Source organism: Athalia rosae, chromosome 1, assembly GCF_917208135.1.
Source record: "Athalia rosae chromosome 1, iyAthRosa1.1, whole genome shotgun sequence".
Taxonomy (NCBI): Eukaryota; Metazoa; Arthropoda; class Insecta; order Hymenoptera; family Athaliidae; genus Athalia; species Athalia rosae.
Window position 1 is genome coordinate 15152381 of NC_064026.1, and position 18189 is coordinate 15170569.

The 18189-nt window shown below is 36.1% G+C and overlaps 3 protein-coding genes and 1 long non-coding RNA gene across 11 annotated transcripts; 2 read left to right on the top strand and 2 right to left on the bottom strand.

The window, feature by feature from the left end:
- Nucleotides 1-256: 256 nt before the first annotated feature.
- On the bottom strand, nt 257-7667 carry LOC105690662 (broad-complex core protein isoforms 1/2/3/4/5). 4 transcript variants are annotated; one of them, XM_020854888.2, is made up of 5 exons: nt 7507-7667; nt 5433-5858; nt 4469-4913; nt 4178-4381; nt 257-3060 (listed from the first exon to the last, which is right to left on the bottom strand). In XM_020854888.2, exons 2-5 carry the CDS (start codon nt 5805-5807, stop codon nt 3056-3058), a joined length of 1029 nt encoding a protein of 342 aa, XP_020710547.2. In that variant the 5' UTR covers nt 5808-5858; nt 7507-7667; the 3' UTR covers nt 257-3055. The 4 variants fall into 4 exon arrangements, with proteins under 4 accessions (XP_020710547.2, XP_012264090.2, XP_012264092.2 ...); XM_012408667.3 differs by having other exon boundaries at nt 257-4381; XM_012408669.3 differs by lacking the exon at nt 7507-7667 and adding an exon at nt 6996-7132 and having other exon boundaries at nt 257-4381.
- On the top strand, nt 7140-13841 carry LOC105690658 (histone-lysine N-methyltransferase SETDB1). 5 transcript variants are annotated; one of them, XM_012408656.3, is made up of 14 exons: nt 7140-7275; nt 7963-9219; nt 9314-9443; nt 9551-9694; nt 9757-10118; nt 10262-10494; nt 10580-10985; nt 11066-11395; nt 11503-11847; nt 11918-12085; nt 12171-12479; nt 12583-12845; nt 12979-13318; nt 13399-13841. In XM_012408656.3, exons 2-14 carry the CDS (start codon nt 8974-8976, stop codon nt 13603-13605), a joined length of 3483 nt encoding a protein of 1160 aa, XP_012264079.2. In that variant the 5' UTR covers nt 7140-7275; nt 7963-8973; the 3' UTR covers nt 13606-13841. The 5 variants fall into 5 exon arrangements, with proteins under 5 accessions (XP_012264079.2, XP_048516341.1, XP_048516342.1 ...); XM_048660384.1 differs by having other exon boundaries at nt 8919-9219; XM_048660385.1 differs by having other exon boundaries at nt 8953-9219.
- A 49-nt stretch (nt 13842-13890) lies between these two features.
- Nucleotides 13891-15626, bottom strand: LOC105690522 (myotrophin). The gene is made up of 3 exons (XM_012408340.3): nt 15424-15626; nt 14736-14846; nt 13891-14599 (listed from the first exon to the last, which is right to left on the bottom strand). Exons 1-3 carry the CDS (start codon nt 15490-15492, stop codon nt 14423-14425), a joined length of 357 nt encoding a protein of 118 aa, XP_012263763.1. The 5' UTR covers nt 15493-15626; the 3' UTR covers nt 13891-14422.
- Nucleotides 15627-16086: 460 nt separating this feature from the next.
- Nucleotides 16087-18058, top strand: LOC125502270. Its single transcript, XR_007280160.1, has 3 exons — nt 16087-16219; nt 16714-16899; nt 17713-18058. It is a non-coding gene; the product is annotated as an uncharacterized LOC125502270 (long non-coding RNA).
- Nucleotides 18059-18189: the final 131 nt, after the last annotated feature.

The following is an 18189-nucleotide window of genomic DNA, read 5'->3' on the forward strand; positions in this document are numbered from 1 at the left end:
GTGATCGGTGTTTCGACAACCACCTAGTTGCGCCTGTGAAAATATCCTAAGTAGTGTCCAAAGTTCAGAGAGAGCAAACGCAATTCTTTGAACTCCCAAGGCCGCCAAGGTCGTCATACCTCGCTGAAAATGCAACTTCATGCCACGCTAGAAAGAGTATGCATTATAAGTTCTCTTTGTTTCGGATCAACCGGTCGAACAGACCTGATAGATAGACTCGAGGAAATTTAAAATACACGTAAAATTAAACAAACAATTTTCAAACTGTTCTTGCGATTACTTTTATTAAGAAATACTTTTGCACTTAATAAATGCCTTAGTTTATAATTATCGATAACCATTATCATCATCACCATCATCATCATCATTATCGCGTTATCGGTATTATTAATAATTAATATTATTATTATTATCATTATTATACTGCTGCTCTAAGTTTCTAATTAGAAGCATGCTTCACTAACACATCTTACACGTCCTTAAAATTAACTAATAGTATCCTTAAAACATGAATCATTTCACGAAAATGAAAACAAAAAATACTTTGATTTTAAGAACCTGGCAATTATTGTTATTATTATTATTATTATTATCATTATTTCAAGCTGCAAACAAATATTGCTGGCAACTTATATGGCGGATAATAAGAAAAGAAGTAAAAAGATTTTTCTACTTATTCATCTTTTTTTCTTTTTCATTCCTTTCAAGTAAATATACACTTAGATAAAAAAAATTCGATTGTAGAAAATCCATTTGGACAAAAACTTAATATATTCATAATTCTAACTCTCGGGAACTGTTGATATAACATGTGTAGCATGTGTTCATCAGAATTATCATGAGCAAATGAACATACGAACTATTAACAAAGTAAATTTTTTCATACACGTATAATATGATTGCTCGAAAATTGTGTCGGAATAACAAGTTACACGATTATTGTTGTATGTTTAACTTTAGGAACATACTCCCTTTAATCCCGCTTATTTCTCTTTTCGAGTTCATTTGTTCTGGCAACTAGAGGGAAAAAAACAAAAAGAAAAAACTTGTTCTCAAAAAGCACCAGGCTCGAAGAAATACGCTTCGCGTCCTTGATGACAATTAATCAAGATTCGTAACGTTATTTTCATATAAAGATAAAGTGCAGTTTTGTTTGAGCTCACACTCGGTTCGAAAAAACAAAATTCAATCAGACAAAACCCTTGATTTTCGTATTTACAAGAAAATTTGATAATTGCCCTGAAAAAATTTATTGATAGGCTGAGGTATCGAGATTAATATCATCAGCTGCCAAATATTTCTATAAATAATAATACCTGGACAGAAATAGGTGATAATTGATAAATAATAAACGACAGAAATTGAATACAGTTCGCATTCAGGGGCGAGAACAAAAAAGGAAAATGCTTACGTTTTAAATGCTAATAGTGGCTAAGACAATATAATGGTTAAGTATTTCTCACACTCCTTTGATTGTTATTTAGTTACAATTTATGAAATATTATTATACACATGAGTATGATGAGGACTTCCGCTAAAAAATAAAGATACAAACACCGATAGCCTTACGGAGGGCCCAACATTTTGCTCATCTTACAAACGCATCGTCGTCAAAGAATTTTAGCATTCTTCATTGGTTTGAAATACTGGGTTCAATAATTTGTATGAAACCTCTCTTGATTGGAAGCTTAGGACAATTATTTGTACCTAAGAGTATAGAGAATAAGTGCTGAATATCATAACATGAATAAGTCGGACTTATTTCACACTGACCACGTTCAAAAATAAATTTTTACTCTCAAACTAGATACGCGGTCAAAGCTGTCGATGTGCTCCGAAATGTAAAGTTCTCAGCAGTTTAACGAACCTATGCGCGGCCGATGACGAGATTGAATATAGTTGATTTGTTAGAAGGAGATGAAGCGATACACATTATTATGTTGTCCAGCACTATTATCTGTAGAGCACTCTCAGTTTATACGGTACGATTTTATATTGCATAGTATGGAAAAATATGATTCTATCAAAATGTTATTTAACAAAGGCAATACATCGCTCGACTACTTCATATACACATTATATGCATAGTAATTATTGTTGTCTATCAGACAAAACTTCTCTGAAAGGCCAAACCAGTTTAAAAAAAAAATGATGAAATTAAAAAATTATCATTTTGTTTCATCATTTTTAATAAAACTGATGTTTTTTTTTTTTTTTTATTTTATTTATTTTTTCTTTTTCTTCTTTCTTTCGATTATTATTATTTCATTATTCATCTTTTATCATCTATTTAAAACTTCACGTTTGTACACTATTGCGTAATAAGCATTATTTAATTTACTATAGTATAGGTATACGTATGTCATGATTTCTCATTATTTGTGATGCCTATCAAAGCTAAACAGTAATCTCTGAAAGAATATCGGTCTAATTGATTATTACTGTGTATAATTTCACAAATTCATCGGTGTATTCGTATGGTTTACAACGAATGGCCAGAAAGAACTCACTTTTCATGATAAAGTGCCTACAAAAATATCTGTATAAGGAGACGGGGCCGCAGATACTGAGTTATTACTAGTTAATTAAGTATTGCCAGTTTAATTCAGTCTCGAACTTAGTGATTCTGATCAATAAAATGTAGTTTGAAATTTTCACGATTCTGATAACACGATAAAATAATATTAACCGATCATCGTTGTGCCTGAATTCTTATGTTATTTTTATCTAGAATTCATCACGTCTTTTTCAAGCTGCTTCATTGTACAGAAAAGCTGCCCGGGCTAAGTTATATCGATGTAATGATAAATTACAATTCTGGAAACTAAGTTCAAGAATGAAACTGGACCAAAATGTACCGTACAAATATTTCTCAGACTAATCGTGAACAAATCAATGTTAGATTATGGAATATATCTACTATTTAGGCACCTCGGTGTCGAGAAGAAGGTGTTCATACAATCTGTGAAACAGTTGAGCTAAACGCCCATCGACATGATCACGAGCACACCAATTGTGGCAGAAAACTGACCGCGTAGCATAGAATTTCATATGGTTAATCTGAAAAACATTTCTAAGGTAAATATGTACATAGGTCGAGCTGTTCGAGACATAGAATAAAATGTGATAAGCATATTGTGTTCGATTATTTTTGGCTCCAAGCATGAACTATCAATCAATAAAATCGCCTTGAGATGTTAAAACTGCGCTTGATTATTTTTCTTTATTCTACGGATCTAATCTACAAATCGATATAAGATGCGAAAGAATTTGCGTAAGCATTATTCTTCCCCGAAATACATAATGGTGCGCACAAATTACTTCTACTTGCGAATAGTAACTCATTTGATAAGGCAACCTTTGATGATGTCATAGCTAAGACTTAAAAGGGGGGGGATTGACTAATTGGTCACGCTTACTATCTAATAATTTCGAGTGAAAATTGAGATTTGTAATAATGACTTTCTGATTTACAATCAGGGGGAGAAGGAAGTAAAAAAAAATCTAGGAAAACAATATTCTGAGTAAGTACATAAATTAAAAGACTGCATCAATAGCAAGGCATTTTTCAAATTCTGAGGGCTTTTATCAAAAAACGCCTCTAAGTAACTATTTACCTTCAATACGCGTTAATCGGCAATATTCACGAGTATTATGCCAAATAGACGTTGATGAATTTCAGAATTGATTCCGGACTTATTAGTTATTGTTCGTTTGACATAGGATGAAATGGCTAGAGTTTGATGAACGAAATAGTAAGTATACTTCCGAATTGCAAACTCACAAAAGCAAAATCCTAAAAATCTACATTTGTAACATAGCTCATGCCTGACGCATAATGATGCAAGCTTTAATCCGATGGTAAACGAAGTTCGGTAGAACATCAGTACCTGAGTTCAGTGATCGTACCAATGCTCATTTCCGTTCCATGATCTTAGATTTGACTATTTTAAATTTGTATTCGGGAATCAAAAAAACGAGTCAGAATCTAAAGTAACGACGAATCATCATCACGAAATTAGTCTGGAACAGCTCTAAGATGGTGCAATTCAATTGTTTTCACTTAACTGTAATCTATGATCTCACTACTGTTTAGAATAGCACTACGGTAAACTAGTATTTAGGCTCTCTGGCAATCGATAATTCATCATGTGAAAAGGTGGGCTGGCGGGGCTACCTGGTTGGCTGTTTAGACCGAGAGTGTTCGATCCACGTCCTCGTTTTCTCCTCTGCAAAATCCCCTTGCGTACCATGTAGAACCGAATTGTGCTTATCGGGATGTTATACTTTTCTGATGCAACTTGGAACGTCATACCACGAGTAACCATATCCGAGGCTTGTTTTAACTCTTCTTCCGAACGGCGCTGTCGTCTTTGGTAACCTGGATAAAATATTCAATATAGCATTATATTTGGCGATGCGCAAATACATGATTAAAGTGGATGAGTGTGAAATTAAATTAGCGCACCTTCTATAGCTGGAAATGGGCTTCCCGGGGTACAATTTGTGCTGCGGGCCATACTAATAGTGTATGGTTTAGGATCCTGATTAAATTGTTCGTCTGGTTCCATTTTAACAAGCCCTGGAGTCTCGGTGAGCGTAGCTTCACAAGCACTCAGTGCCTTCTCGAGATGTTGCAGAGCTTCGGTGTGTTCCATGCTAGCTGAATTTTGAGTGTTTTGAGCCACAGTCGGAGTAGTTGAAGGAGTATTTGTCGGTGTTCCAAAAGTCGGCGTGCACTCGAAAAAGCTTCCATTGCTTTCATCGATTATAGACGCGTCCTCTTTTTTTATGTCCAGCGACAAATCTTGTTTCGTTGGTGACGTTGGCGTTGTTGGGGTGCTCGGTTGTTGGGAGATAGATTCAGCATTCAAGTCGGTATTGTCTTTTCCTTGATTCGATAGACCACGGACCTGTATGTGACAACGAAAAATCTTTAATTTCACTAACAGAGATTCACAGTGAGTGTTGATGATTGTTGAGTTATGTTTTGTCATATCATGACGGGGACAAAGGTTGTCATATCAAAAGTGAAATTTAAAATTCTGTGGAAAATATTTTTCTGTAGAGAGGTGTCACAAAAACAAATTGTCTGAAGCGGTAAGTGTTAATATGTTATTACACCTGTGACCACTAAACAGTGATAAGACGAACGTATAAAACCCATTATGAACAAAAGATAAGCATCTTAACAATATGTGAGATTAAATCATAAAGAAAAGATTATAATATTTATTTCTATCAGCAAGAATCAGATAAAAAAAACACTTTGAAACTAACTAAGCTTATCAAATTGAATAGAAATAAAGGTAATGTATTGAAAGTTTAGTAATTTGTAAGTCTATATCAATGAATTTCTTTATTTAGAGGGTAGGACATTCGAAAATAGTGAATCTGAATGAATGAAATTATATATTGTCGGAATAACTCACCTGTAAAGCCACAGCAGCCTGCATTAATTTTCCCAATTGCTGTTGTTCGACGTAAACCTCTCCTCGATACATGAATTCAACGAGAGCCTGGAGTTCCCACATCCTCATATCCCTCAGGAAAATAATTGGATGTGTGCAAGGAATATCCAGTAACAAACGTTCCAGATAATCGCTACAGGCAGACAGTACAACCTTGTGGCACTTTATGGAGCCGCCGTCACAGGCCAATGTGACATCAACAAATTGTTCCGAGCTCAACAATTTTGGAAATGCATTATGCATATTAGATTGATGAGAATTCCATGAAACGCAAAATTGCTGACGATCACCACCAGGATAATTACCGTCAGTGGGTAAATTGTTTCCAGATTCCATTTTGCAGCTGGCTGATAGGTCGGAATATGTTTTCCGTACGTCACGTCAGGTCTAGTAAAATGAAAACAACCAACATTTTGCTTAGATATTTATTATATTATTTTAAATATACATAATACATAGACCTCTACCTACATGACATTGCAACCAAAAATACTACTATACAAATAATAATAAGAGCCTGTTAAGCAAGAATGTTTTCAGGGTAAAAACATTAATCATCGAGATGTTATGATCCGCTATTGAGAAATTCGTTCATTGAATCTGCCACCAAATCAATGAGTGAATGAATGGTAATGTGATAAAGATAAGGCTTCTGATCGTACGTTAGGAGGAAGATTTGATATAAGTGGAGACAGAAAATTTTAAGGATGTCTGACCAGAATAGAAAATAACTTCCAAATTCATCACGCATGAGGCTAACCGTACTTACACAGTGCCTAATTGATTACTTCTATTGGAAAATTGTACTTAGATGATCACTTTATTGCTAAACAGGATCTGATGTATTATTTTAAGCATTCTAAAGACTGCAATGTTTGCTGTGATTCTCAGTACAAATTCATAGGAAACATTTTCAGGAAACAACAAACTTTATAGCGCTGGAATTTAAGCATTATGTAACAACAAAAGAATACTACAATTCATAGGTAAAAATATTGTGACCGAGTGAAATTTGACGTTATGGAATTGAAGATGAGAGGACAATAGAACATTGATCATGAGCTGAATTGTTATGCCATGCATGCGACAAACACATTTTTCTAAGTGATGTTAACGCAGGTATTGACTATGACCACAGCAAATTTTGCTCAGTATATATACCACAAAACATGCACACTCTACCTATGATGTGTAGAATGTCTAACGTAAGTATTTTTAACTAACTACCAAAATAAATAATTTGTTTAAAATGGCTTACCTACAAGACAATATTACTATACGATTGTAAATGAATTAGCGTAACTGCCACGCGGGGAATAGAAAAAGAAAAATTACCAACGATATTTTGGTTAAAGAAATTTGCTTCTTAAGTAAAAACTTTTGATTGTTAACAGAATCCAAGTTGAGTACGGTAAAATGATGACTCAAAACATAATCGTGTCGGTTTAAAATTTTTACAACATGGCTGTCACGAATTGAGATGCCTCTCTCTAACAACAAATTGGCTAAGCATATTAAACTCACTTGGATATGATTGATGTTCGGCGATAGAGATGTGAGGGAAATACGTAATGTCGTTATCGATTATTAATCAAAAATTCGTAAGCCGAACGCGGTGATTGTAGTGACTCAAGAAACATATAAGAAAAATCTATAAGAACAACAAAATGAACGTGCAACAAAACAAATGACTACTCGACAAAGGTATACGAATACCGAAGTGGCTAAAAATATTTACGAACACCAGAAAAATTTGACTACATGCAATATTTTCTAAACATCACGTGCTTCGTAATCTGGACAGGTTAGTTGAAAGCAATTTGACATGTTTTAGACAAGACAAAACATTTTTATCTATAGAAAAATGGTGAAATCTTTGCGGGAGACGCTGTCGGCATGAAAGCCATCACCCCCCCAGGAACGCCTTGGACACAAGTTTCACATTTCTCCTTAATTTACACACGAAACACCACAAGCACCGATATTTCAACGATAAATTAATTAAACAGGCTTTGGAGAATGATTTGTCACTCACAAAATTCCAGGCTTCACTTTATTCTCTCCAATCTCTCACGTTATATTCGGCAAGAATCCCTTAAGAAAACATGCGTCCGTCGAGATTTGCACTGGCTAGGGGAGCTGGGATAAAAGGGTGGGGGTAGTAAGGCTGGGGGTAGCTTAGGGGAACACTAGCGCATGCTTCGGATTCTTATCGAACTATAAATTATAGATAATTGTCTCGCACCACAATTGCTCTTTTTACCGGGTCCGATTCAGAAAATCGGTATCATTCATTTATCCCGAAATCGCATGCGGTTTTTCCCGTGCACAAGTACGGTTATAGTTTTATTTGTACCGTATTGTATCCCTTCTCTTCGAATTGGATCAAATATAAATATTTGAACAGTAATCTTCCGCGCATGGAGTACTGCGCAACTAATGAAATTAGTACAATTTATAGCACAAATAAGATGATGCTTCTTCATTCAAGATTTCCGAGCGCATATTGGCCGGGACCCAATCTGCTTCCTGGGTATTGTCTCACCAACGGAAATCATTGCGGGACTTATTGATTATCCATTTCGGACATCTGATAGTTACTGCATGTACAAAATATTTCTTTAAGGGCAGTTATCAGCCAGACAATTTCCAAGAAATATTGAATTCTTCGTCAATTCTTTATTGTCTGTAATTATGCATGCAATTATTCCATTTCTACAAATAAAACACCATTCGTAATGGATAAACAGATATGTGCAACGTAATTTTAACAATTAACCGAATGACAAACTACACCCAGATTATTTTTTCGGTCAAATAAGCCAAAAGGGGCGACAAATCGTCAAAAATCTTTTGGAGTTTAATTTTTGGAACTCAAAGATTGTGGCTGGGAGCAAACGTTCAAGAATTTAGACAAAGTAGTTAGTCGGGTTTTGGACTATGGTCCGATTCAGCGATCGTTGCGGTTGTTTTTTTTTTTTTTTAATTATAATTTTTTTTCTGGTTTTGTGTTGACATAAGACGTAAACAAACTTTTTGGGATAAGAAAAGGTCAGTGGATGAAAAATCTCTTCTCAAACATCATACAGTGGATTTGTAAAAATTTTCGAATGAATGAATCAACGCATCCAGAGGGATGTTCCATCCCTACTTCTTGTTTTGGATGTCCTAACCTTTCCGCTATCGATTTATATTGACCACAGTTTCTATCTTCCCATGATCAGATTTGAATAACGTTACACTTACTTGAAATACTCGAAAAAATTGGACTTGTATATAATTCAAGCAATTGAATTGTAACCGATCTATTTATATGGTTCCATCCTTACACATATCAAATAAATCTAGCACATAGTCAGCAAAGAAGGAATAAAGACGTATCTAAGTTGAATTCACCATGTAGCAGCTTTTCTGTAATTTTATTGGTGATCATATTTTCATTCATAGCTCATTGACCGACTGTATTTATTGAAATATCCAGCCATTAATTTTGGGTCTGACTATGGCTGGAGTTCAAGACATGGAAATCATTGAACTCGTTTCTGACGAGGAACAACATGCTACCAGAAATAAAAGGGTCAAATCTAAAGGCTGTACCAACAATTGTATTAATTTCAAATGTAAATCCGGAGTGAATATGAAACCAGCGCCTTCGTTCGCTTGCCTGTTTTACGGATCAACCTCAAATAAAAAAAAAAAGCATCAGATATGTGAAGAGTGTTTGGATGTCGTATTAAATCATCAGGAGGTGAGTTTCGTACCTCAACTTTTTCAAAATAGTGAAAATATTGCTCAGAAATTTATCAAGTCGCTCTTCTATTATAAATTGTTTCACTCATAAGGAACTGGCAGATTGTCTGGTAAATCGAAAACCACTTCTCGAGTGTGAATTCCCTGATCATACCATGGAAGTGGAAATATCAGATAGCGACGATTCAAGCAATGAAGAAATGAATGGATCCAATGAAGAAGGTAGCATTCAATGATTCTTTTTTTTGATTCATCACAATTTTACAAATGTGTCGTTGAATTTTCATTCCGTGAATTCCTGATTGTTTAAAATTTATTCTATTCTACAGATGATTATGTACCTGAAGATGTTGTACTTGACATCGAAGAAAAAGTAGATAGTGCCCTGACAATGATTTTTGAAAAATATGATATTGATTTTCAAATCGAGCAAGCACATAAGGTGTTGGAACAACAGTGGAACAAAATAGATGGTGCGTAATAACTTCTGCACATGTAACTGAATTAGAAAATAATTCACGAAATATGATTACAGAAAATAATCAAAGACTGGACAAAGACTTATCAAAAATGATCTCTGAGATGGATAGATTGCGTAACAGTTTGTACGATGACTTTAAGCCCCAGATTAGGATGCTTCCAGAGTTAGACGCAGACGTCGAGACAACGGAAACCCTTCCCTTCCCTTTAGTTGCCACAAAGAAGGTTACACAAATGCGAATTGTACCACCGGCTTTACCGGATAGCCAGCCAGAAATTTTACCTTGCGATGAAATCGAAGCTCAAGTAGACAAAGTAGATTTGCCACCTGCTGGTTTACTCAAGAAGTCTACACCAGAAGTTTCTGATGCGGTTTTCGTTATGAAACATCCATTAATGGCATGGGTTGAAGCTAGGGTATGTATAGATACATAAAATGGTTTCAACGTAGACATGTTCCATTTATTATTTGGGACATGAAATTCTTGTACAATATCTCGAGTGAACCATTAGAACTGATTACTGCAACTTTCTTGATAACCATATTCAATTCTGTGTAGGTCCAAAGTGTGGTTTCAAGAGCTCCATCGCAGTACAGAGTAAAAATAACGTCAAAAAAGAGTCAATCTGTGACAAGGGTAGTGCGGGGTACACAATTGGCTCTTGCAACCCCTAGTCCGGTTCTGATTCCAGTTGGTACGCGAGTTGTGGCCATTTTCACTGATATTTCTTGCCAAGGTGGTTACTTCAGCGGAGTAGTTGCAGAACCACCCAAATCGACAAATAAATACAGGTGAAACTTTGTTCACTATGTTAATTTGAATCAATAATGTGCAAGTATCTGAGAACTTTCAACCATTTATTTCATCCAACCATAGGTATTTGATATTCTTTGACGATGGTTACGCTCAATACATCACCCACAAACACATTTTGATAGTAAACGAGTGGTCGTCTCGTGTTTGGGAAGACATTCCAAAAGAGTCACAAGATTTTGTGAAAAAGTACATGGAATCCTATCCCGAAAGACCTATGGTCAAACTGCAACCTGGTCAGTTGGTCAAGACGGAATGGAATGCAAAATGGTGGATAGCAAAAGTTATAAGCATCGATGCTAGTTTAGTGCAAATGCATTTCAACGCGGATCGCCGAACCGAATGGATTTACCGGGGCTCTACCAGGCTAGGGCCGCTCTACGATGAGCTACTCAAGGCAAATGCTAGGCAGCAAGGCCACCATGCCTTGCTTAACAGTGCCAGTCATCGTTTCCCATCTGCAGTAAATGTAAGTACTTCTTTGAATTTGCCTCGCATGGCCCGAACAAGGATTTTTCATCTTCACTCAATGATAAAATGAATTTTCAGAGAAGTAGTCTTCCTTATGTTGAATACACATCAAACGTTGAACCTGAAGAAGAACTTAAAGCTGAAGCAGATAAGTCCCAAAAAGTGATGGAATTACGAACGAGTTCAGGCGCTACGAGTATCTCCATAGGTAACGAGGCTGCAGAACCAGCCCCAACGCAATCACGAGCCGTTGCAAAAAAAAGTACTAGTAAAAGGCAATTTTCTGTTGAAAATACCAACTTCAACACTATTACTACATCTACTAATAATACTACTACTACTGCTATCCCTACTATCACCAGTAGTATCAGTACAGGAAGTAACACTAAGCCGTCTCACAGCATCGTGGTAAGTTTTGACTAAGTCAACTTCCTTTACTAAGCATATCCCTTAGCGACATGAATTTTTTGAATGTTTGCATGAACTATTATGATGAAAAATAATTATTTCCACAGTATTACCAGACACAAAACAAGATCCAAACTCGCAAATTCGTACCCCACAAATGTAGTTCAAGATGTGTCGAAGGTATATCTTTCACGCCTGATGATCTACGGGGTTATTCGCCACTTTCAATCCCGCTTCTTTGTGGTTGGAATCGTCAGTTGTGCAAGTTCCCAAAAATGAAAAAAGTCATACTGTATCAAGCCCCATGTGGTATCCGCCTCCGTACAATAGAGGAGTTACATCTGTACTTACGGGTGACCGGCAGTCCGATGTCCGTAGACTTGTTTGATTTTGATTACTGGGTTCATTGCCTGGCTGAGTTTGTACTGGACAAATGTTTTGTCAATATCAAGGTGAGTTGATACAAAAACTGCTTGAAAAATTTTGTTAACTATTTTAACATTAATTAAAAACAAAATTCAGGATCTTAGTTATGGTGTTGAAAATGTTCCAATACCCTGTGTAAACGAATTAGATCATGCCTTGCCAGACACCATTAAATACAGTACACAAAGGCAGCCGATGGAAGGTGTTCACTTAAATTTAGATCCGGAATTTTTATGTGGCTGCAATTGCGAAGACGACTGTCAAGTGAGTGGGCATTTTATATGATCAGTCCGTCTTGTGTTGGAAGATTTTTAGAGTAATATCACATGGATTGAACTTTCTTTTTCAGGATAAAGAAAAGTGTGCATGCTGGCAACTGACCATACAAGGAGCTACTTTGGGTGGGCGAATGCCCGACACTGCCGTTGGTTACGTTTACAAAAGACTACCAGAAGCTGTGGCAACTGGTATCTATGAATGCAATTCTCGATGTAAATGTTCCGTAAAAACTTGCTTGAATAGGGTAGTTCAGCACCCGCTTACCCTCAAACTACAAGTATTTAAGACAGGACCCAGAGGTTGGGGGATCAGATGTCTCAACGATATTCCGCATGGATCATTTATTTGCATATATGCCGGCACACTACTCACGGAACAGGTAAATGCATGCGAATCGCATTCATACGCTCAATGAGAGACTTCAAGTTCACTCCCGATGCACTCATTCATTTTTTGTTCACCGTTGTCCATCAATTTCATAGGGCGCTAATGAAGGGGGAAAAAACTATGGTGATGAATATCTTGCGGAATTAGACTATGTAGAGGCAGTAGAGGGCATTAAAGAGGGTTATGAAAGCGACGTTATGGAACCAGAAGAACCGGAGGAAAAAGTAGCTGACGTTGAAGCACAACCGCAACCTGTCAGCGAAGATGAGGATACAACGAAAGAAGCACAAGATTCTGACGAAGATTTCAACATCGGTAAAAAAATAAATCTCGATGTTGACCCAGCCACATCGATAAGGTAACTATCTTTAAAGCAGTTAAAAACTGTGGTAACGCGTTATTCACTTTCACTGGATCATCTTATTCGTATTTAATTCTGTGAATATATGTATACGAAAAATGTAATATTAGAGTATGAATTGTTTCTGCAGAAAACGGCTGAGAAAACGGAAGAAAGATGAGAATGATGACAGAATTGGTTCTGAAGACACTAGTGAGGATGGCAGTTTGACTAAGGATTCCGAAAGTTCATCTGGAAAAGCTACCTCTACAAATCAAGATGACCGGAGAGTAGATTGTGATCTGATTACTATAAGTGACGATGAGGATGATGGGACTGTCAGAAGAGAACCCAGCAGATTTGAACCTACTGTAGAGCCAACCCAGTTGGGTTCAAATCAATCCAAATCAGTGCGAGAATACTTCGGAGAAGATGAAGCCGTATACATTATGGACGCAAAGACCACTGGAAATATTGGACGCTACTTAAACGTGAGTTGCTAGCTATTTTATATGTTCGTTCTAGCTTGTGAAATGGCGACAAATGTTAATGAGATTTAATGTATTTTCAGCACTCTTGTGATCCGAATGTATTTGTGCAAAATGTATTCGTGGATACCCACGATGTCCGGTTTCCATGGGTTGCCTTTTTTGCTCTGAACTACATCAGATCAGGTCAAGAACTGACGTGGAACTATAATTATGACGTCGGAAGCATACCAGGAAAAGTGATTATCTGCAGATGTGGCAGCTCCAACTGCAGGGGACGTCTCTTGTAAATTTTTTTTCATACTGCATACTGGATCTCGATAAGTAGCTCTTTTCAATTGTAAGATATTTTGATCAATTTCAACAATTACCTCGGCAAGGTTAATTTGTTTTTTTTTCGTGCGACAGTGCGATTGTAGCTATCATACCGTGTGTTTGTTAATGTAGGCGAATCGGAATCTCATGAGAAATATCACTCAATGAATACCGACTGCGATTTCGCAAAATAAATAACAATTCCTGCGTACATGTTTTCAATTTTTCTTGTAAAAAGACACTCAATATTATAGCGCAAATATCTTCTTTTTTTTTTTATTAAAAATACGAAGTACATCAATGAAGCGTACTGTTATAAATCGTCCACATTGCTAATTACTTGTATATTGGAGCACACAGGTGGTAGATACGACTTACGAAACAATAATTTTAGATAGTTGCATGGTCCAACAGATAAAAAATCTAGCCTTATTCAACAACACAAATTACTATTATTAAAATTTATCATCATTCTGTAAGTTCATCGATAGTGGGAGAGTAAGATTAAAGGTTAAAATTTAATATTTTTTCAAGAATTAGGCAATGTTCGTAAGTATACGAGAATTATTGAGAGCTTTTTGAAACGTCGTTGTAGATATTCCGATCGACTCTACTCTATCACATGAAATAATATATTATGTATTCTACCGTTAGCACTGATCTACTTTTTTTTTAGAATACACGAAGTAATCTAATAAGTCGACATATAAAAAGTAAACACAAGCAACGGTAATCTCCTATCAGGAACGTTACGGACTAAAATTAAAGCTGTACGAAGATTTTGATTCAATGCTAGCGAGCTTTAAGCAATTGTTTAATTTCATCCTTTTCAGCTGCGTCCAGGTAACTCATTCCATCTGGTGTCGAACCATCAGGTTTTGCCCCTCTTTCCAATAACAATTTCACACAATTCGTGTGGCCTTCCCAAATAGCTGCTAAAAGAGTTGTGATTCCGTGTTTGTCTGTTGCCTGCACAATTTTTTGTGATTATGGTTTTTACTAAACTACTTTTATTTGAAGTATGCGCAACACCAAATCATCTTAAGATGGAAAGTAAGGGATACAATCATCGTGGTACCAGAAAATATTGTCATTATAAACTCACATTTGCATCTGCCCCTTTTTCCAAAAGATATCGCAGCACATCGCCCTGACCATAGTCGGCAGCGTAATGTAGTGGCGTTCTTCCATCGATCATTTGATTGACATCGATATCCTAGAATAATAAAGTTCAAGTTACAATTAAAATACTGATCAAATATTGGAATATTTGTGAGTGTAGTAAAAGTTTTGAAAAAATTCTTTCAGGCAAAAGTATGGTAGCTGAGATTGTGGGTAAGTAATGAAATTCCAAATCTCTTGATGTCTGAATAAGTATTTCAACTATTTCACATGACTCATCGTTTTTCTAAAAAATGGTAAGTAAAAAAAGTCAACGGATTTCGTTCAATTTCATCCGGTTTATTTGAGTCCGAGTCATAAGATATGTTGAGGGATATTTGCGAATTGAAAAATGTTGAGGTGGGATACGGAGTTTATTTGAATGATGATGTCTGAAAACCGCTAACCGACCTAACGTCACGGATCGTGATTTACGGTTGCTGATAATACAGACATAATATTTGCGATGTAGGTAGGTTAAAATATGTAGAAATAAGAAGAATCAGAGGCGTGGGAAAAAGATCTACGGATATTTAAATCAATACGAGATATGGTTCTGTCAGATTCAAACACCAAGATAAATTGACAGTAGTTCAAGCAGAACGAAATAAATAGCTGTAATCATCTCTTACCTTATTCTCGACAATATCCTTTACTTGGTCAAGATCCCCGTTCTTTATCCCCCAAACCAGTTCACTCATTTTGACGGATATTTAATAACGACTATTCGAATTATAGCGAGTTTCTTACGAAAAGTTATTTTTCCGCAGCTTACTCTTGCTGTCCGAAAAAATTGCTCGTGCTCGAACGTCGACCTCTAGCCTGAACATAGACACGAGTCACGGATATCATACGGTAACCGACGCCAACATGATGAAATGAAAATCAAATCTGACTTTCGATTACATTTTTCAACGTGTGGTACGCTTGCTTCATCGCACGAACAGCTAACGCGCTCAGAATTATTCAAATTTCTTTGGCCATGTTTTTAACAATAGTAATTGCAGTGTTGGAAATTATTGGCGATTACTGAAAATTCAATATTCATTCGTTTCGTTTCTCTAACCAACCTTAGCTCTACCTTGAATTTCATTAATAATATTATTGAATCTAAAAAATGATATCTAGTGTTTGCATAAAACTGTATTCATTTTTCGGTACATGTTCGCCGAAACTTCTGCCAGGAACTTTTAATCCAACCAAGTATCAACGAATTAACGATGAATTTACAATATAAATGATATTTATTTGTGTCCAGATCTAACGATTGGGGAACATGAAAATCTGTGCTTTCTAACTGTGGATTTCCTATGCGGAAGGAACGGAACGGAGGGAAAACTGGACGACATAAAACGATTACTTCTCGTTTTAGTAATGACTAAAGTAATCAATCAAGGTTCAGCCTTGATCTGCCCAACTAAAGAATCGGTACGCTCCCAGAAGTAAGAGAAATAGATAACAAAGAGGTGTGGTTTGCAATAAGGAATGAGGTTGAAGTGAATGCTGCTCTACCGGTGAGTGGTTCGCTATATGATCAATGAACAAAAATGAATAAAAAAATGCGTCGTATATTTTTTCGTTGCATTTTGTAGTAGGGCGCTCATATTATACCAACTGCGAGATGGTAGCGACACTCACCGATCATCTGATAAATTTAATTTTCAAACTTGCGATATTTTTTACTTCCTCATACCTCGAATGTATTCTTATCTAGACTTAAAATTATCATAACATTCAACAAACAATATCTGCAAATGACTCGATCTGTCACAGATATATTAACATATAAGATCGAATGAGTCATGCTCAATATAACCATGACATTTCAAATTTACATACAGATCAATTCTGTAACATTTTTATTATTATCATTATCGTTATTTTACCGGTTTTTTTTACCCCTTTTTTTGTTTGTTATACAGGGCGTGCGAAAGTTCCGATTAGCCGATGAATCCATCGACTGAATCAGGCCATACGACTGTAACGAAACGGTATATTTAAATTTATTTGCTCCGGAAAACGAAATTGACGACAACTGGATCGTTCCGATAGAAAAATCAATTTGTATAGCAGATTCGGATTCCAGGGCTTAAAGGACATCGGTATAGGTATACAAAGAATGTATTCATATGTATTTTAACTTTTAACTCCAAAATTGACAACTAACGCGACAATCCAGTTTATAAAATGATGTGAGGGAATTGGGAGTTGCAGAGTTGTTTTTATTCACTCGTTTTGACGCCAAGCCCACGCTCTTACACCCCCGTACATACAATGCATACGGTGTACGTACATGTTCATTGCGGTAGTTAGATCGCTTGGTAATCGTATACCTGGATTGAATAATGATTAATCTATAAACTTTCCCGATCGATTTTACAGTACCTATATACACATTGCGCGGATGTATATTATTACAGTATAGTTACACACTTATCGGTAATAACAGATGCAGACTGCAGTTTTCTTCACCTAATGCAGTAATTGCAGGTATTATAGTTATAGTTGAGTACAGTAAGTTTCTCTCAAAGAGATATGCGGCGATAATTTCTTACGTTCAATTTATAATCATTCTTTGTGACCGCATTAAATGACGCTGTATATACATTGTATACACGGTTCGCATAATCTATTTACATTCATAAGCAAATGAAACGATGGTCTTCATTGGAATCGGGAGCACTTCCTTGACTATGTAATCATTCCGCTAATTTGAAATTGAATATCCTATGTAATATTTAGTTATTAAAACGTCGCGTGCACAAATAACGAGTTGGATCTGATCTGATGTGATTTATGAATTGTCAGAAAAAAAAAATTGTAAGTAAATCTCTAGTGCTATTGAAATTAGGTGATTGGGACCCGTGGCTTTCTGTAAGATAGATACCTAAGTATTGAATCATTTCGTCTATTGTTTGCAGGCCCAGAAGCGGCAACAGTAGCAGAGACCGTCTTCTGATCCACCTTTAATATACGCCCAAGAACCACGTCTGGATTTGCGAGCGAAGTGACGAGAAACCTGAGAACTCTGACATGATCTATAATCCAGTTGGTGAGTGTGGAATATTACCCGATGGTTCGAGGTAGCAATAATAATTGGCGATATTTTCACTCCTCTCATATCTCTCTTTTACCCTTTCGATTCGCAATTTCTTCCATCTCTTTTTATCATCGCGCCTTCGGTGTTAAAATCTGTATAGTTAAGTATGTAGTGGTCGTAGTCAACTGCTTGTATATTATATACTTTCAAAAATCAACAACGCTTGTACATATACTATACCCATGTATCGCAAATTACTCAACTTTTCTAATATTCATGAGATTTAAAATTATCAAAATTCATAAAAAAAAGTCACTCAAAAGCGTCGATACATTTTGAAATTAGACTATCGCACACA